At 45.5% G+C, this 21,743-nt stretch overlaps 1 protein-coding gene across 1 annotated transcript in view; it reads right to left on the bottom strand.

The window, feature by feature from the left end:
• LOC126191534 (probable salivary secreted peptide) overlaps positions 1 to 15,936 on the bottom strand; it is a 38,177-nt gene extending 22,241 nt beyond the window's left edge. Inside the window, exon 1 of the mRNA XM_049932438.1 lies at positions 15,763 to 15,936. Coding sequence (XP_049788395.1) covers positions 15,763 to 15,885 — 123 coding nt within the window. The 5' untranslated portion in view covers positions 15,886 to 15,936. The remainder of the gene's footprint in view (positions 1 to 15,762) is intronic.
• Positions 15,937 to 21,743: the final 5,807 nt, after the last annotated feature.

Genomic DNA, 21,743 nt, shown 5'->3' with positions numbered 1-21,743 from the left:
AAATACGATGTGGAGATTCTATCTGATCCTGGCATAAACCATTCGCTATTTTATCATTTTTATCCGTATTAGTCCACAAAGTGAAGTGTGGTTTCTAGAGGAGAACTAATCCGTTGTCCCGCTCCCGTGATGACGCTAACGCTAATCGGATATGAATGGAACGTCTAACGGCAGAGCCATTCATAACGAGAGGATCTATGACGCAATGAAAGTCAGCTGCAGTCGGCGAAAACAGGGCGCCTGCAACCGGTTCCTTGACGATGTCGCCTCGGGGTCACTGGCCTGTGTTGTGACCAGAGGCCGCCGAGGTTCCCCGTCCGAAAAAGGCCGACTCGGAGAGGTCAAGTTCTGGATCAGCTCCTACCGCACGGCCGGCTAGCGTGTCACCGTTCTCCTTCATTCGGTTCTCATTCTCTCGCCTTCTTTCCTGTTTATAATTACTGGTTGCATTCGTTTTGGATTTCAAGGTGGTCCGTTGCTTTTATGGAATAAGTTAGCAATGCCAGTGTAATCTGTAGACATTGACAGAGAAAAAACTTCGTTAACGCCAAGAGGGTGTTGTGCGACATGAACGGAAGTTGGTAGGGGACGCATAACTTTCGCGCTAGTAGCGCCCCTATGACGATGCATATCAGTCTGCTTTACCCCATAGAGTAAATACACTCAGTCGCAAAAATATTCGGACAGTGGGAAGTTTCACAATGAGTACTCGAGAAACACTGACTATGACACCCAAATATACACTCCTGGAAATTGAAATAAGAACACCGTGAATTCATTGTCCCAGGAAGGGGAAACTTTATTGACACATTCCTGGGGTCAGATACATCACATGATCACACTGACAGAACCACAGGCACATAGACACAGGCAACAGAGCATGCACAATGTCGGCACTAGTACAGTGTATATCCACCTTTCGCAGCAATGCAGGCTGCTATTCTCCCATGGAGACGATCGTAGAGATGCTGGATGTAGTCCTGTGGAACGGCTTGCCATGCCATTTCCACCTGGCGCCTCAGTTGGACCAGCGTTCGTGCTGGACGTGCAGACCGCGTGAGACGACGCTTCATCCAGTCCCAAACATGCTCAATGGGGGACAGATCCGGAGATCTTGCTGGCCAGGGTAGTTGACTTACACCTTCTAGAGCACGTTGGGTGGCACGGGATACATGCGGAAGTGCATTGTCCTGTTGGAACAGTAAGTTCCCTTGCCGGTCTAGGAATGGTAGAACGATGGGTTCGATGACGGTTTGGATGTACCGTGCACTATTCAGTGTCCCCTCGACGATCACCAGTGGTGTACGGCCAGTGTAGGAGATCGCTCCCCACACCATGATGCCGGGTGTTGGCCCTGTGTGCCTCGGTCGTATGCAGTCCTGATTGTGGCGCTCACCTGCACGGCGCCAAACACGCATACGACCATCATTGGCACCAAGGCAGAAGCGACTCTCATCGCTGAAGACGACACGTCTCCATTCGTCCCTCCATTCACGCCTGTCGCGACACCACTGGAGGCGGGCTGCACGATGTTGGGGCGTGAGCGGAAGACGGCCTAACGGTGTGCGGGACAGTAGCCCAGCTTCATGGAGACGGTTGCGAATGGTCCTCGCCGATACCCCAGGAGCAACAGTGTCCCTAATTTGCTGGGAAGTGGCGGTGCGGTCCCCTACGGCACTGCGTAGGATCCTACGGTCTTGGCGTGCATCCGTGCGTCGCTGCAGTCCGGTCCCAGGTCGACGGGCACGTGCACCTTCCGCCGACCACTGGCGACAACATCGATGTACTGTGGAGACCTCACGCCCCACGTGTTGAGCAATTTGGCGGTACGTCCACCCGGCCTCCCGCATGCCCACTATACGCCCTCGCTCAAAGTCCGTCAACTGCACATACGGTTCACGTCCACGCTGTCGCGGCATGCTACCAGTGTTAAAGACTGCGATGGAGCTCCGTATGCCACGGCAAACTGGCTGACACTGACGGCGGCGGTGCACAAATGCTGCGCGCTAGCGCCATTCGACGGCCAACACCGCGGTTCCTGGTGTGTCCGCTGTGCCGTGCGTGTGATCATTGCTTGTACAGCCCTCTCGCAGTGTCCGGAGCAAGTATGGTGGGTCTGACACACCGGTGTCAATGTGTTCTTTTTTCCATTTCCAGGAGTGTATTTATTAGCAATATATATGCGTAACAACATTAATTACAAAAGAATTATTGTATTATTTCGTTTCCAAAATATAAATAACAGAAAAATTAACAACAAAAATGAAACATCCTGCACACCCTGCTACAAAAGTATTCGGACACTGTCCAATAAATGTTCATAAGTTGTACGACGAAAATGTCAATACCTTGTAGGTCGACCTTTCATTTTCACTACCTCCTCTAATCTACTAGGCATACTTTCCACGAGTTTTTTCGTGAAATCTGGGCCTACATTTGCCCATTCTTGGCGCAGTTTCTCTTGCAAGGTCTCCTTCGTATAGATGTTGTGCGCGCGGAGGGTCCGTTTCAATTTATCCCACAAATGTTCGATTGGGTTAAGGTCTGGTGATTGGGGAGGGGGGGTGCAATACTTTCGGGCAATCGAAGAGCAACCATATTTGTACAATATGCGCGGTATGCTTGGGATCATTATCCTGATAAAAATGAAAGTTGTTCGCAATACCTAGATGTCGTGCACTCTGCCTCAAATGCCCTCGCAGTATATTCAGATACGCTTCCTTGTTCATCGTATCATCAGTGAACACTAAATCACCCACACCACTGCCGGACATGCATCCCCACACCATGATGCTCCCACCTCCAAACTTTACTGTTGGTTTGAGGTTCCTGGGATTCAGCTCTTCATTGGTCTTTCGCCACACGTTTGCCTTTCCGTCGCTTTGCCATAATGTAAATTTACATTCGTCGCAAAATATCACCAGATTCCACCAAGCCTGATCGTATTCGGCGTATTCCCTCGCAAATCGCATACGTTTCTTCTGGTTCACTGCATTTATGAATGGCTTTCGCCGTGCCACTCGACCACGGTACTGCGATCGTCGTAGTACTCTCCGCACGGTTTCGGGATGAACTTTTATACCAAGGTCTCCCTCCACCTCACTTGCAATTCGTGTGGCAGATATTTTCGGATTCTGTTGTACCTTTCGCACAATCACACGTTCATCTATCTCTGAAAATGTCCGTGGCTGTCCTGTACTGCAACGGAATTCCAATCGGTCTTCTTTCTCGAACCGTTTAATAATGTCGTAAACTGTACTTTTCTTCATGTTCACTATTGCGGCAATTTCCCTGCAGGTTTTCCCCTTCGCGTGATGGTAAACGACAAGTTGCCTTTGCTCGAACGTAGAACACTTCCCTCTGCGTCCCATCGTCGATCTGCACAGGCTCGCGATACGTGTTCACTAATCATCGCTATCGTCTCGCGGAAATGTCGGACATACTGCAGCCGCTTCACCCTCTGTGCGTCTCGGAATGAACTATTCTCTCACGTTGTCCGCCTTTGTCCGAATACTTTTGTTGCACCTTCCCATGCCGTTTTCAGGAAATATTACGTAACAGACACATGTCCAACAACAATTCTTCGTATTTGACGCGTGTTTCACGTTGCGACATCGTACCCAGAGTCCCAAATACATTACAAAGTGCAATTTCTGTATTTGTTCATGCGGCAAACTGCAAAATTATGCGCCGTTATGTGCTGTCCGAATACTTTTGCGACTGAGTGTATCTCTGGAGTGAGCATTGTGTTCTGCCCATGTTGTCAACATTAAACCAGTACTGTCACGTGTTTTCGGGACTTCGCTGTGCGTGTGTGCTTTCTGCAGCGTTTGAGGTTTATAATATCAAGAGTTTTTGTTGTTTTTCACCGTTTGTTGATAGTGTAATAGCGATGGTGAATTACTGTTGTTGCTACGGATGCAAAGAAAAATATGTGAATGGAGGGATAGTAACTTTCATGGGTACATACCATGTAGCTCTAATTATAGTTGTCATATTAGTAAGAGACACGGTATATGTTTAAAAATTTCGAGACGCATTATAATTAAGGCTTGATTCTGTAGACCTATTTTCTACGATTTTATGACTATATAATAGATATTACGGCTCGTACAAAAGCTTACAAACAATCGCTTCCCCTCGTAAATTTGCTAGTGGAACAGTGACTTGTCGATTATGTATATAGATTACTCAGTCTACTCTTTATTTAATAAACTGGGAGCAAGTACGTACAATGCGTTAAATAAATACTTCAAAGTGTCACCAGTAAGAAAAGTTGTGCTTTAGGTCGCAAAAACGAGAAAATAAATATGCAGAAATGGCAGAAAAAAGAACGAATTAGCAGGGATATAATCGCTAATGTGTGGCAAATTCGGTGTTTTTCGGACACTTGCAAAAGTAGTAGCGTACTGTTAAGTCGTTTTGCAGGACTATCACTGCAAAAATGTACGTAAGGCTCTGTAATACTACAAAGTGCCGCATCATACCGAAAACTACCAAAAATCGAGTGCATCTGAACTGTGACACCTATCGCAAAGAAGCAGGATGTAATATCACTGCCGGCCGGAGTGGCCGTGCGGTTCTAGGCGCTACAGTCTGGAACCGAGCGACCGCTACGGTCGCAGGTTCGAATCCTGCCTCGGGCATGGATGTGTGTGTTGTCCTTAGGTTAGTTAGGTTTAATTAGTTCCAAGTTCTAGGCGACTGATGACCTCAGAAGTTAAGTCGCATAGTGCTCAGAGCCATTTTTTTGTAATATCACTTGCCATTAAAAGTTACATAGCTGGTTTATTCCCGGTATCAAATGGATACTGTTAAAATGTCTGCGCAACATCTATAAATAATCCACGACACGTACGAAAAGAATCTGTCTGTACTAGGGATGTAGTGACATTCTAAATATACAGGGCGCTATGCGGACAAACACACGACGTCCTGAGATCACGTGACCAGGCCGGCAATGTATGTTGACAACACAAAATCTGTCCTGCGCATGTGAATGCTCACTCCAGAGATATTTACTCTATGCTTTACCCACACGCTGTAACGGTCGTGGGTATTAGTTACCTCTGGGACTGGTGCGTTGACGTTATTCAAGAATACCTTTAAGGCCCCGAATGACACCTCACTGAGTTTGAACGAGGTCCTGGCTACGAGAAGCTGGATGACCTTCTGTGATACTGCAGAAATACTGGGCAGGAATGTAGCCACTGTGCATGACTAAAAATGGTTCAAATGGCTCTGAGCACTATGGGACTTAACTTCTAAGGTCATCGGTCCCCTAGAACTTAGAACTACTTAAACCTAACTAACCTAAGGACATCACACACATCCATGCCCGAGGCAGGATTCGAACCTGCGACCGTAGCGGTCGTGCGGTTCCAGACTGTAGTGCCTTTAACCGCTCGGCCACTCCGGCCGGCTGTGCGTGACTGCTGGCAGTTGTGGTTACGGGAAGGTGTGGCCGCATCAAGACAAGGCTTCGGATGGCCACGTGGCTCTACCGAGAGGGGAGAACTTTGTGTTCGGTGTTGGAAAATTGCGCAGGTCGCACCAGTGTTTGAGGAGGGTAGTAGGAGTAATCCATCGAACTACAGACCTATATCATTGACGTCGGTTTGCAGTAGGGTTTTGGAGCATATACTGTATTCAAACATTATGAATCACCTCGAAGGGAACTATCTATTGATACATAATCAGCATGGTTTCAGAAAGCATCGTTCTCGTGCAACGCAGCTAGCTCTTTATTCGCACGAAGTAATGGCCGCTATCGACTGGGATCTCAAGTTGATTCCGTATTTCTAGATTTCCGGAAAGCTTTTGATATCGTCCCTCACAAGCGACTTCTAATCAAGTTGCGGGCCTATGGGGTATCGTCTCAGTTGTGCGACTGGATTCGTGATTTCCTGTCAGGAAGGTCGCAGTTCGTAGCAATAGAGGGCAAATCACCGAGTAAAACTGAAGTGATATCAGGTGTTCCCCAGGGAAGCGTCCTGGGACCTCTGCTGTTCCTTATCTATATAAATGACCTGGGTGACAATCTGAGCAGTTCTCTTAGGTTGTTCGCAGATGATGCTGTAATTTACCGTCTAGTAAGGTCATCCGAAAACAAGTATCAGTTGCAAACGATATAGAAAAGATTGCTGTATGGTGTGGCAGGTGGCAGTTGACGCTAAATAACGAAAAGTGTGAGGTGATCCACATGAGTTCCAAAAGAAATCTGTTGGAATTCGATTACTCGATAAATAGTACAATTCTCAAGGCTGTCAATTCAACTAAGTACCTGGGTGTTAAAATTACGATCAACTTCAGTTGGAAAGTCCACATAGATAATATTGTGGGGAAGGCGAGCCAAAGGTTGCGTTTCATTGGCAGGACACTTAGAAGATGCAACAAGTCCACTAAAGAGACAGCTTACACCACACTTGTTCGTCCTCTGTTAGAATATTGCTGCGCGGTGTGGGATCCTTACCAGGTGGGATTGACGGAGGACATCGAAAGGGTGCAAAAAAGGGCAGCTCGTTTTGTATTATGACGTAATAGGGGAGAGAGTGTGGCAGATATGATACGCGAGTTGGGATGGAAGTCATTAAAGCAAAGACGTTTTTCGTCGCGGCGAGATCTATTTACGAAATTTCAGTCACCAACTTTCTCTTCCGAATGCGAAAATATTTTGTTGAGCCCAACCTACATAGGTAGGAATGATCATCAAAATAAAATAAGAGAAATGAGAGCTCGAACTGAATGGTTTAGGTGTTCGTTTTCCCCGCACGCTGTTCGGGAGTGGAATGGTAGAGAGATATTATGATTGTGGTTCGATGAACCCTCTGCCAAGCACTTAAATGTGAATTGCAGAGTAATCATGTAGATGTAGATGTAGATGACTATGGTGCTTCGCACTGCATCTGCATCAGTTGGCAATACAGTGACACGAAGAATTGTTACAAATTGGTTACTTCAAGGACAGCTTCGAGACAGTCCCCTTGTAGCGTGCATTCCTCCGACCTCAAAGCAACGCCATTTGAGACTTCAGTGGTGTCAAGTGAGAGCTCATTGGAGGACGGCGTGGGGGTCTGTTCTGTTTCCTGGTGATAACTGTTTCCGCCTCTGTGCCAGCGATGGCCGTGTTTTGGATGAAATGAGGCCAGCTGGGGGCCCGCAACCAACACGTCTGCGTGCTGGACGCGCCGGATGGTTCAAATGGCTCTGAGCACTATGGGACTTATCATCTATAGTCATCAGTCCCTTGAACTTAGAACTACTTAAACCTAACTAACCTAAGGACATCACACAAAACCCAGTCATCACGAGGCAGAGAAAATCCCTGACCCCGCCGGGAATCGAACCCGGGACCCCGTGCTCGGGAAGCGAGAACGCTACCGCGAGACCACGAGCTGCGGACGACGCGCCGGACCTGCGCCCGGAGTTATGGACTCGGGTGCACGACAGTGGAAGCACCCTCGTGATTATCCCACGCATCCCCAGTGCAAAACTGTAAGTCATTCTAGTGAAGCGAGTTCTTGTGCTACCATTCATGAACAGCATCCCAGGGGGTGTTTTCCAACAGGACAACGTTCGTCCACATACCGCTGTTGTAAATCAACATGCTCTGCAGAATGTCGACATGTTGCCTTGCTCTCTCCAGTCGAGCACATATGGGGCATACTGGACGTCAACTTCTGCGTCATCCACACAGTTAACCGTCCCTGTATTGACCGACCAAGTGCAACAGGCATTGAACTCCAGCCCACAAACTGACATCCGGCAGCTGCACAACACAATGGATGCACGTTTGCATACTTGAATTCAACTGTCTGGCGTTTATAACAGTTAATGCTGTACCATCATTGCACATTTGCAATGACTTATCTCGTGCCTACATTAACTTGTGATCTTGCAGTGTTAATCACTCGTAGTGCGTTAGGTAATCTTTTCAGCAGTTGATGCCCCACAGCTTACGTAACGAAAATCATGTCGCACACTGTCAGATCCTTTGAAGTACTTATTATAGCTATGCGTTTCGAGTTTTATTAGTAATCAACAGGAAAAAGACGCTTTTGTCCCTTACAGCATCAATGTGAATACATACACGAGAGTGAATTGGAACGTCATGTATATGTACATACAGAGACTGCAACTGAAAAAAAAAGTGCCTGATGATCATTAGTAGAAATCGAAACTGGAAAATCTAATCAAGATTTTTATAGTAGCTGATGGTGTGCAATAAGATCTTTCGACAAACATTATAAAATCACTATGACATTCGCGGCCATGCTTGATATGTTGCCTGGAGGCGCCACGTTTCGGTTCTTCGGATGACGAATGTTTGATTTCGTGTTTAAATGGTAATCATACTCCATCACAAGCAGTGGATAGTAATAAAATAATAATTCTTTAATTCTTTGAGAATGCCAGCCATTCAAGCTGCCGGAAAGTCGGCTTTTCAATAAAAAAAAAACCTAAAAAAAAGCAAGAAAACCTCCTCCGGGCTTTCCGCCCTACATGACACAGCACACAGAATACGAAAATAACGGTCTGTATCGGTCGATATGCAGTTAATACATTACTAATAGGTTACCTTCAATGTCAGTCTGGTACTGTGTGCGACTTTATTTACGATGAGTCATAAGGTGACATTGATGTAATTTTACTGAACATAGCTACATAATACATAATAGTTGAAATCGATCTGCAGTGCACAGATTAAAAATTTACGACCGATGCCGCCCTTTCTCCTATCTTCGATCTCATTAATACGGTCGTGGAGCGCACCTTCCTGATGGAAACAAACTTCAAGTTCATAAAATATTTGGTAGAGACGATATTAAGACGTAGAAGATACACTTAAAAAACTGTTTTTCCGCTCTGAACGTGAAAGGTTTCATTACACTCGATGAAACCAGTGGTAGTGAACGAGCAGTTTACTTCCGCTGTATTCTTGTGTTCCACCTGAAGTCAGTAAGTGGCGGAGTTCCATAGCTACCTGGCGGGTAGCGTCAGGCAGAAATGTTACGATTAGTGGACGGATCAAGTGCAGACGCGTGTGGATTCAAATACGCCCTACTGTAGTACTGTAAAAGCTGATACGGCCGGCACTTGTGAGAATCGAACCGGCGCTCTCCAAGTCGGACGCCACCATTTAACCACGATTTACGACGGCTATCTAGAAAGTAACAGACTCTTTGAAATAAAAAAATTGTCAGTATGGAAAAGTCACCATATACATTTTAAGGGTTCGCTGCTGAGCTACTTTCTACATAACTGCCATTCAATTTCAGGCACTTATCATAATATGGCACAGGTTTTTATATACCATTTCTGAAGAAATTTGCCGCCTGCGATTTCAGTACCAACTGGTTTATACACGCACACAGTTCAGCGTCAGTATCAAAGCGTTGTGCACCCAGCCATGTCTTCTTTGTCGGGAAAAGGTGGAAGTTTCTCGGCGCCAAATCCGGGCTGTATAGTGGATGATCAAACACCTCCCATCAAAAATCCAGTGGGAGCTACTGGGTACGATTGCCCGTGTGTGGTACGTACGTTGATGTGAAAAACGAAACTTTTCCGCTAAGTTTTCCCCGAAGCTCGTATTGTATTGCCCGCCTTAACTTTTGTCAGTGTTTGACAAATTTCAATTGGTTTGCAGTTTTACGGAAGCAAAAATCTAATCACAGAACGCGAGATTTTCTATTGCAGCTCACATTTTAACACGTCACAGAAACAAACTAACGGAGACAGAGACAACACGCTACCGCCGCTGGATGCGTACTGAGTGCGGGAACGTTATGGTATCAAGATGACGGCTGTAACCCTCCCACTGCCGCGGTCGACCAAAACACTTTCTGGACACCCCTCGCGGAGATGTCGATGCAAATGGTACAACCAGAAGATTTTACGTTCAGTGACAATGATCACGAAAGGCTACAGATTTTATAGGCGCTGCTGCTAACGATCAACACGCGGTGTGGGCTGTTCATACGATCATTTTTATCAGAGCACCCATTCACAAACGCAGAACATGGCGACCCTGTATCCCTACCTACCTTCATTAGATTTGCCTAATCAGCTAACGACAGCTTATGTAGTGCAGACGACTGCAGGAAAACAAGTGAGTCACATTTAACGAGGATGTTACCAACCGCCGGCTAATGGCCGAGACATTGGCGGAAGACTACGGCACAACCTTGCCGCTGCGTTAGCGCTTTCTGCCGCTCCTCGCGACGTAACGCGCCGACACGCACTGCGTTACCTACATTAATTACGTCGTCTTTTCCTTTATTATTCATTCATACCAATCACTCTCATTAAGAGTCAGTATCTATAAGGAGCCAACGACCTTCTGATGATAAATCATGACAAAGTTGTTTTACCAACAGTCAAATGTTCTCACAGTATTCAATAATAATAATTAGTTATGCTCAGTAATTACATTGCGCTTCCCTTGTTTCTGAACAAGTGTCTACAAACGAAATCAGTATATCACGCCATATGATGCTACGACGTGTACAAAGAGAGGTAGTTTTCTCTTCAGCTGAATAAGCTCCCAGAAGAACAGTCCGAATCGTAAGTTAATATTTGTGTCTGCTTAATACTGCCCGTTACTACACTGTTGCTGAAACGCATTACTGAAAACTGTTAACGAAATTTTTAGAACCACTGCAGACACACTCTTACTCTCCCTATACTTTACCCATTGTAATCATTCTCCCGGCTCCAGAACGCCCTCTCCTCTGATTGGCTGAGATAAACTGTGGCCAAAGTCGTTTTAAAAGGTTGGACAAAAATATGAAAACACTGCGAGAGAGTCCGCCGCTCGTGGTCTCGCGGTAGCGTTCTCGCTTCCCGAGCACGGGGTCCCGGGTTCGATTCCCGGCGGGGTCAGGGATTTTCACCTGCCTCGAGATGTCTGGGTGTTTGTGTTGTCCTCATCATTTCATCATCATCCAGGAATGTGGCGAAATTGGACTGAGCAAAGATTGGGGAATTGTACGGGCGCTGATAACCACGCAGTTGAGCGCCCCACAAACCAAACATCATCATCACTGCGAGAGATGCATGCTGGAACATAAATGCAGATGCTGCCTAAGACTGCAGATTGCGCTTTTGTATCTGATTCAAATGGCACACATGCAATGTACTCAACACGAGGTCAGAACACTTTGGTTGTTAGTGCATTATTCCAGGGCTAAGTGAATTCGAACGTGGGCAGACTGTTGGTGCCCGTGTGTTAAGTCTTCCGTAACCAAGGTAGCCGATATGTTCGGCATTTCAACAGGCGCCGTATCGAAGATTTATGCTGGGTAGAACTAAAGTGGGAAAACATTATCCGCTACGTCACAACGTGGGCGAAAGTGTGTATTGAGTGTCGTTAGAGACGGGCACTGAAAAATATTACGATGAACAGTGAGAGAACGACGGCTGCAAAATTCGGTACAGATGGTGCCGTAGCCGTGAAACCTGGACTAATGAACAACGGGAGAAAGTCATTTGGTCCGATGAGTTTTATTTCACACTATTTTACAACTTCTCGTCGAGTTTACATCCCAAGAGCGAAATGTGGCGCGGGTTCGGTGATGATTTGGGAAGCTATATCGTGGTATTCCAAGAGCATCATGGGTACTATGCAAGGTCACATTACTGCCAAGAATTATCTGACCATTTTGCTCATCATTTGCATCCCATGGTACAATATTAACTCCCCAATAATTATGGTGTGTCCCCTGTTCACAACCGAGCGGGGTGGCGCAGTGGTTAGACACTGGACTCGCATTCGGAAGGACGACGGTTCAATCCCGCGTCCGGCCATCCTGATTTAGGTTTTCCGTGATTTCCCTAAATCGCTCCAGGCAAATGCCGGGATGGTTCCTCTGAAAGGGCACGGCCGACTTCCTTCCCAATCCTTCCCTAATCCGATGAGACCGATGACCACGCTGTCTGGTCTCCTTCCCCCAACAAACCAACCAACCAACCAATCCCCTGTTCACACAGCTTGCGCCGTCCGGACTGGTTTTGTGAGCACAAGAATCAAGTATCGCATCCCCCTCAGCCACAACAGTCACCAGATGTCAATATTATTGAGCCTTTGTGGTCTACTTTGGAGAGAAAGGAGCATGATCGCTGTCTGTCTCCGTCATAGTTACCTGAATTTCTCACTATTTTTAAGGAAGAATGGTATAAGATTCTACTGAATTTCTAGATTACACTTTCTACTAGTTTTCTTGCAACTGTATCCGCCTCTTGCCGTTCTGTTGGTTCTGCTGAAACAAATTTAGTCAGAGAATCTTGGAACGTCAGGATGTATCTGTCTCCTGCATTTGATTGCGTCATAGGCCCTACTATGTCAACGGCACAATTCTCAAAAATGAGCTCTGGCGTTGGCGTTATCTCTAATGGCTGTTTTGTCTTCGTCTGTATAATCTGAGTCCACTGGAAACTGTTATGAGTGCCAACACTTTTCCTACACACTATTACGCATGGTAATGTGTTGCATATTTGATATTTCCATATTCATACTTCCTGAAAACGTGAATGACCTGTGGACATTTCTATTTTTTGATAAGAATAAGCGGGACGAAGGCGCTCTCAGTTCTGGAGAACAGTGTGTCATCTTCCAACAACTCGTATCTGATGCTCCTCAATTTTCCTGTTAGAAGGGCGTCTGCAAGGTGTGTGGGATCCTTCGTGACAGGGCAAACGAGGAGGCGGCGTGGGTGTCGATGCCTCGTTGACAGTTGCGGGAAGACTGTCACACACAGGCCGACCGCTCTTGCACCTGATTTCTGCGTGGCAGACAGACAGGCAGCGAAATGCGGAAGTTTTCCTCCGGACGTATCAGCGGCAGCGGGGGTCAAAAACGCAGATCTGGTTTGCTGTCTGTCAGACACGTTTCATTCTCAACGACAGTCTGACATCGCCTTTCCATCCGGTGTTGACGGAAACCTTCTTCCACAAGATGGCTCGCTCTTACATACGGAATTTTTAATCTAAGTAGAAATGGTAGTGATTGTATTTTTGAATGGGAAGATGACGTAAACCACATCCTGTTTTCGTGTCCCAAATTTGACTGTGAAAGGTGGAACTTTTTGATGACATTGCTGAATACGGCATGCCACCTCCCTCAATCAGTTTTTTCTCTTTTGTTACTAAAGACATTCGCCTTTATAAACTGTGATTTTCTTTAAGAGAAAAAATCTGTGGGTTTTAATGATATGCGTTTTTCACTTTTATAACTTGCTTGTGAAGCAATTTCCGTGCTACTGTGAATTGACAAATCACAACTGTTTAATTTACTTCGTGACCTCTGTTACCGATTTATGGTGGACAAAATTGTGACAGCATGGGTTCTTCTATCTGTAAACATGAAATGGTTCAAATGGCTCGAGGCACTATGGGACTTAACACCTGAGGTTACCAGTCCCCTAGACTTACTACTACTTAACTCTAACTAACCTAAGGACATAACACACATCCATGCAGGATTCGAACCTGCGACCGCAGCAGCCGCGTGGTTCCAGACTGAAGCGCCTAGAACCGCTCGGCCACCGCGGCCGGCTCGGTACGCTCCTCGACGTTTTCTTGGAAGAGAGGATTTCATTGTAGAGTTGACGAGGTATGTTGAATCTTGACCAACATGAGGCAACGTCACATCCTCGAAATCTCCTGTGCCTACAATTATTTGTAGCTCTTTGCAGAACACTGTACGTTCATTCGATGTTCCCAGCACCACACTCAGCAAGTTGCTGCGACGTATAACACTACATCTTCGACAACCAGCCATCAACTGTAAGACTGTTGATATTTTTAACAATATCGGGAGTCCGATATATCGTTATTTAAAAGTTTACCATAATCGCCTCTTGCTGAATCCAAAATAGCATCGATATATCGGTATATGGTCGAAAAAAATGGGGTCTTATGTGCCTGTACAAATATTGTAAATATACTGGCCGTTTTAGAGCTGTATATTTAAGTTTTGATTAATTATTAGATTTTCTGTACATCAACAAACTAGCAGCCTGCTTATACCTCTTACAGCAAGAATTGAAAGGAAAACGATGCACTTTCACTCTTGGCGATAACCACTTTGCTAACAATGGTAACTGCATGTAAGTAGCACAATAAAACGTGTGTGATGAGTACGTCGTTTGGTTTCGCCACATATCGGTTTTGTCCGGAACACTTCATGTCGACTTCCCTGTTTCTTCATTTCTGCCAACGCCAGCGACAAGCAGTTGTAGTGTCAAAATTGCGTGGTGGAGCTAAACATTACAGCTTCAGTTGGTAGCGCCGGGCGCCGATTACGTCAACATTTCCCCTCACACGTCACCGCCCACCGCAAAGACCAGTCTCGTCATGTAGATTTTAGTTCATCATTTTCATGCAAGTCTTTTTGATGAATTCCGATGTCCTTTAAGGCAAGGAACTGAGTCACTTAAAGTAGTAAAGGACTTTTGCTAACTAACTGCAAACTAACTGATGATGGTCGAAGTAGAGAGGATATAAAATGTAGACTGGCAATGGCAAGGAAAGCGTTTCTGAAGAAGAGAAATTTGTTAACATAAAGGATAGATTTAAGTGTCAGGAAGTCGTTTCTGAAAGTATTTGTATGGAGTGTAGCCATGTATGGAAGTGAAACGTGGACGATAAATGGTTTGGACAAGAAGAAAATAGAAGCTTTCGAAATGTGTTGCTACAGAAGAATGCTGAAGATTAGATGGGTAGATCACGTAACTAATGAGGAGGTACTGAATAGAATTGGGGAGAAGAGGAGTTTGTGGCACAACTTGACTAGAAGAAGGGATCGCTTGGTAGGACATGTTCTGGGGCATCAAGGGATCACCAGTTCAGTATTGGAGGACAGCGGGAGGGTAAAAATCGTAGAGGGAGAGCAGGAGATGAATACACTAAGCAGATTCAGAAGGATGTATGTTGCCGTAGGTACTGGGAGATGAAGAAGCTTGCACAGGATAGAGTAGCATGGAGAGCTGCATCAAGCCAGTCTCAGGACTGAAGACCACAACAACAAAAACATTTCTTCACATTGGAAATCATGTTATTCGATTCACCCCGCCACCCCCGAATGCAATCGGACTACTTTTGTGCCACATGTAACTGCTTCACATAGGCAAAGAGAAAGGTTGGGCATAATGAAAGCTCAAAAAGTAGAAAGACTCCTTCACACCGTGAAAGTAAAATTACGTTCTACTACAATTTCAAATGAACAACATAATATATTTATTTAAAATTGTGAAAAAATATGACATGAAATATAAGCGGAATTTTATGTGCCCATTCGATAGAGCGATTAGTCAGGTGCGATATTCGTTTTATCGACGTATATTACCGGGGACAGTGAAACACAGAGCATAAACAGCAGTCCGGCAGCGACAGCACCGCCTTGGCCTGCGCTTCTGCTACAGCCGTGCAGCAGCGCTGCTCAGTCGCTACTGGCGTTCTGCTTATTCGTTGTGTTTTACTGTCCCCGTTAATGTACGTCGATAAAACGAATACAGCACTTGACGAATTTGCAATCGGTCTACCCAGTGGAAACGCTAAATTCCCCTTTAAAAATAATTTTGTTTGTAACGAGAAACAAACCCCCGATAAAGCAAACCTACTTGGGAACTCATAACATACTACTTAAGTGAGTTAGCAATTATTAATAAAGTTGATACATTTGCGGTGCGAGGCGCCGCTACACAACGTCAGTATTGGCTCTTGAGCAAAAACGTCTGACGGCCACTGCTCCGGACTCCCACTTGCCTGCAGGATGCCGTACTCGGCCGGCGACGGTCCGTAGTCGAAAGGCGAGGCGGCGCTGGAGCAGACCAGCAGAGCTGCGACCGCGGCGGCCGCCACCGCCAGAAGCGTCCTGGAGTGTGCCATCTCTGTTTCCGCTCCTCTGTGTTGTCGCCGACTGTAAGTGTGGCGAAAGGGAGCCAGTCGGTGTCTATATACGCACGCACGGCCGCCTCCCCCACTCCTGGGTCCGCGGCTGCGACACGGTAGCGCCTGAGATCCCCTTTTCCTGTTATCGGGAAGATGACGAGACTGCGCTTCCGAGAAGGCGCTTGCCCAACAGGGGCTCGTTACGCCTTATCAGCTGCTGCCTGCCCCGGCAGTCAGTCGCGCCTCTCCGCGAACAGAGCAGGGTAACCGTAAAGGCGACGTCCCGCCTGCCACAGATCCCCGTGCAAACAGTCAGCTGTGTGCGGCCTGACAGCTTCGTAAGACTGCGCTGACGTGTCTGCAGCCGCTGACGTCCGCCTCCGGAAAGGTGTGCGCACGCGCTAACATCTTGTCGCCCCTTGTCGGCTCGCCGTTGACCGGCTCTTCTGTTCCAGCTGGGCGCCAGTGCAAAAGAGCTTCTCACAGTTGCTGCACCGTCTGCAGAATGCAATCTATACGTTTCGATCCATAGTGACATAATAAGTACTCACAGACTGGATCACTCTATGTAATAACCTCAGATATTTCCGGAACCGTAAAAGATATCGTAATTGGCACTATTAAAGACGTATTACTGTCGAAACCTCTAAATGACAGTGTGTTAAAAAGCCTATATAACTTTGCATTTTTCGATTTGCTGTTCTTATTATGAAAATAGCGTACATTGCTGACCTTTTTCCTCGAAAACCCATTTATCCCTCGATAAACAAAACGAACGAGGCCGTGCAGTGGTTAATACACGTAACTCCAATTGGGCAGGACGGCGATTCAAGCCCCACATTGTCATACAAATTCAGCTCTTTCGTCGCTCCCATAATCGCTAGAGGAACAGGTTGGGATATTGCCTAAAAAAAAAAAAGAGACGGACGATTTCCTTTCGATTCCTTCCACAATGCAAGCTTGTGCTCCATCTGTAATGATCATCGACGGACAGAAAATGAAATCATCGTACGGCATTCTTCGCCGGGAGACCACATGCGGGCTGTTCGGCAGCCCTTTTTAGCTGACGCCACTTCGGCGACTTGCGAGTCAATGATGATGAAAGACACACAACACCCAGTCATCTCGAGGCAGAGAAAATCCCTGACCCCGCCGGGAATCGAAACCGGGACCCCGTGCGCGGAAGCGAGAAAGCTACCGCAAGACCACGAGCTGAGGACAGAATCTTTCTTCCTTCGTTGATTAACAGGCTTTCAGATATTACTTTTACTCAGTCGTTCGGATTTCTGACGTATACATGATGTGCTACATCTTAAACTCTGATTCCCTCTATAATTTCCACACTCGTTGGGACTGGCTGTTTTAAAGTAGATATTAAAGATAAGTAAATGAATACGAAAAAAATATTGTAAAAGACGCGTCATTAAAAAATTGGAAATATTTAGGAAGCTCCTATGGGACCAAAGTACTCAGGTCATCGGTCCCTAGACTTACACACTACTTAATCCAACTTAAATAACTTACCCTAATGACAACACACACACCCCTGCCCGAGGGAGGACTTGAACCTCCGATATGAAAAAAAAAAAATAAAACTGTTGTGAGTGACCAATTGTAACATTTTAATTACTTACGTTTGGGCACTACCTATGACAACAGATATGAATATAGATAAAAACTTATCAAGCTGTCTGGAATGTCAATTAAGTGGAAAAATAGATATGTCATTAAAAAAACGCAGGAGCATGCTGGGGTATCATTTTACAAAACAGTTATGTGGTAGCGAATTATAGGTTACAAGCAGACAACAATATAGCTACCGCTAAGGATCAGACATGTTTCTCATAACGGTTGGAGGGTGTAAAAGATTCGAAGAACAGGAACAATAGCATTAGAAAAGAGCTTAATATTTGTAGCCTTAGAAAAAAATTAAACATAATAGAAGATATCTCAACGAACTCATAAAGTGAATGAACTACGAAAGAGGACTTCTCAAAACTCGAAACTACAAATCATGACTACGAAGAACAATTCGCAAATCGATAGAGTACGCTGTAGGCATGCGTTTGTCGCAGAAAATACGTCATATGGCATTTCGTCACATGCTTATAGAATGGATAGCGTCTTAGAGCTTCGTAGTTGACTGTTCACACAAAATAGAAAAAGAGCGATCATTGTCAAAGACGAAAACTCCGTGTGGACAGCGGCTATCCTATTGCCTAATACACGCGGTACACACGATATGAAAAGTAGGGTTGGGATCATATTATTCTGTTCAATAACATCACTCATCACATTCCCTCCCGATCCGCTCGGGGCTGTCACTTGACCACACGTCGCAACTAAAGTAGCAGAACTCGCACAATATTGAACACTGAACGTTCGCTAAAACCGTGAATTAAACGTTATATGAAACGGGAAGTAGCAAATTTCTTTCAAGAGATAAAAAAGTGAAAATGCAGTAGTTGGAATTCGGTCTGCATCCGAAATCGTTTCGCTTTGGTCGCTTATTAAGAACCTGTGTTCGATCTGGAAAACAGTCAACAGGCTAAGAAACAGAAATATGTAAGTAATTTATGTTAACTGAATCTTGAGTCGGTTCTTGGTAGAACAATATTATAATAAATGATAAGCGCTAGTTTGCTTTTCTTCTACAGTATTACTTTTATTGTGTTAATCGGTTTTCTGCTTACAAGCCCATCTTCACACATTTACTGACTATTGTCACCAAAGATGTTAAAACATTGGAAGAGAAGTTACACTTCTAGATTGAAGGAGAAATGTACATTAAATAACATGCTGATAATAAAATGTAAAAAGTAAAAAATTGAACAATAAAAAAAATAAAAACGGTGTAAACAGGAAAAAGCTTTAACGGAAAAAAGAACAGTAACCCTACATAAACGTTTATATTAATAAACAAAAACAACAAAATAAAATGAAATTAGTACTTGACAACGGTACTTAAGGAGCGCGATACTCAAAGCAATTAAAATACTTTGTATTTTTTACATTGTATTACCACCACACTGTCAAAGATGTTATTTACTGTACATTTCTGCTTCAATTGAGATGTGTAACTTCTCTTCCAATGTTGTTTACAAACACTGTAACGTCTTTGGCGACAATAGATTGTAAATATCTGAAGATGACCTCGTAAGCCGAAAACCGGTTAACACAATAAAAGTAATACTGTAGAACAAAAGCAAGCTAGCGCTTTTAATTTACTAAGTAATTTAGTTTATATTGGACGAACTTTCTGTACTGTGTTAACATTTTTTCATCGTTCCAAAATAGACTTACATAATTACACTTTAAGAAGTAACGAACGAAACAAAATTCTTACGGAACTATTGTAGAAGTCTCCACTGGAATAAATAGGTCAGGAATCGATCAAATATTGAAGTCCCTTAGATTTTTTGACTGCTGATTCAGAAATCCGTGGTCGCGGCGCAACTGACGAATTGGATACTGGTAGAGAGAACAGAAAAAAACTACGAACAACCGATAGTCTCGTATCGTCGACGCGAATCCGTCACCAGCAGGCTATGCTGGCGACACAAGCACAGCTTCCATTACTTAACCTTCAAGCGAGTTAGAATACAATTGGCGTGTGACGGCTGCTGAGTGGCAATTGGCAGTATTTCCCCGCAATTCCGCTTCAACCTTTCCTCCAGCAAATTCAGCATTTGTATTAGACTCTATAACAGTGACTGGAATTGGCAACACACACTGTTGAACGGCAGTAGGGACAAATGCCATGTGGCTGGAGCTTTGCGGCGCTTTTAAATACAACATGAACGTCCTAGGTACTCTCTACGCTTCCGGTAACTGCAAATGAAATACAGCAACCCACCCAAACACGCTGCGCGCACGCACACACACACACACACACACACACACACACACACACACACACACACACACACACACAAACTACGCACCAAGAATTATCTGAATGGGACTGAAATATAGAATGACTTGTTCAAGAGAAAGAGCTTCATAAATTGAGCAAGCCAATAACAATTTGGTCCCCCTTGGACCCTTATGCAAGCACTTATTAGGCATGGCAATCACTGATGGCGTTATGTGATGTCCTTCTGGGGGGTATCGTGTCAAATTCTGTCCAATTGGCGCATTAGATCGTCAAAATCCCGAGCCAGTTGGAGGGCCCTGCTCATAACGTTCTAAAGGTTCTCAGTTGGGGAAAGATTAGGCGAGGACGGTTTGTCAAGCAAGAAGGCAAGCAGAAGAAACTCTCGCTGTAGGCGGGCATTATCTTGCTGAAATGTAAGCCCAGGATGGCTTGCCATCAAGGGCAACAAACCGGGGCGTAGAACATCGTCCACGTACTGCTGGCCTATGGCGGGCGAATGTCAAGTTGGTATCCCACCGCTGTCCAAAACATCTCTAGACACGTCTTTGTTGGTTATCGGGGCTCATTACTAAAGACATTCTACTCCAGTGAATGATGATGATGATGTTTGGTTTGTGAGGCGCTCAACTGCGCGGTTATCAGCATGACAACAAATTCCCGACCTTTGCTCAGTCCGATCCCGCCACTTTTAGGAATGATGATGAAATGATGAGGACATCATAAACAGCCAGTAATCTCGAGGCGTGTGAAATTCCTGACCCCACCGAGAATCGAACCCGGGACCCCGTGCTCGGGAACCGAGAACGCGACCGCGAGACCACCAGTGAATGTGATCCGAGGCAGAAGACGTGTGTCGACCGCCACGGACAGGAGTCCGATACCAACTTGACAGTCGCCCGCCACAAGACCATACAATCCTGATTGACGATCTGGCGTGCCATTTCATTTCATAGGGGGAATCCTTTGGTTGTCATCCGTGGCACCCGTACAGCACAGCGGTACGTCGACGATATTCTACACCCCGTTTTGTCCCCTTCATGGCAAGCCATCCTGAGCTCACATTTCAGCAAGATAATGCCTGCCCGCACACAGCGACAGTTTCTACTGCTTGTCTTCCTTCTTGCCAAACCCTATCTTGACCAGCTAGGTCGCCGGATCTTCCCTAATTGGCTACGTTTGGAGCACTATGGGCAGGGCCCTCAAACCAGCTCGGGATTTTAACATCTAATCCACCAAGTGGACAGAATTTGGCGCGATATTCCTCACGAGGAGGTCCAACAACTCTGGCAATCAATGTCAAGTCGAATAAATGCTTGCATAAGGGCCAGAGGTGGGCCAACGGGTTATTCTGTCCGAACAGGCCTTGGAAAGCCCAACGGTACTGATCGGCCGCCGTGTCATCCTCAGCCCAGAGGCGTCACTGGATGAGGATATGGGTGGCCTGTGGTCAGTACACCGCTCTCCGAACCGTTTTGTCGGTTTACATGGCCGGAGCCGCTACTTCTCAATCAAGTAGCTCCTCAGTTTGCCTCACAAGGGCTGAGTGCACCCCTCTTGCCAGCAGCGCTCGGCAGAAAGGCTGGTCACCGATCGAAGTGCTAGCCCAGCCTGATTGCGCTTAACTTCAGTGATATGACGGGAACTGGTGTTACCACTGCGGCAAGGCCATTGGCCAACGGGTTACTGACTTACTCAATTTATGAAGCTCTTTCTCTTGACTAAATGTTCCAAATGTGCTTTGTAGTTCTTAGCGTAACCGAGGCCCGGTGCAAAAATGTCTGCAAATTCGTCACATAGACGAGAAACACTGTCTGAAGGCACAGTGTGGTTCACTGATAGGACTTGATTTACTATAGACAAGTTAAACAACTGAAATAAATCGAAACCAAACAAGTTCACTTCAGAAGAAGAATGAAGGACGTAAAATGACACAAGTTTTGTTTGTCCCTTGTATGTTGCAAGAAGGCTGCACTGTCCT

The sequence above is a fragment of the Schistocerca cancellata genome, chromosome 6 (assembly GCF_023864275.1).
Source record: "Schistocerca cancellata isolate TAMUIC-IGC-003103 chromosome 6, iqSchCanc2.1, whole genome shotgun sequence".
Classification (NCBI taxonomy): Eukaryota; Metazoa; Arthropoda; class Insecta; order Orthoptera; family Acrididae; genus Schistocerca; species Schistocerca cancellata.
Note: the sequence above shows the minus strand (reverse complement) of the source record. Positions and strands in the feature narration are given on the sequence as shown.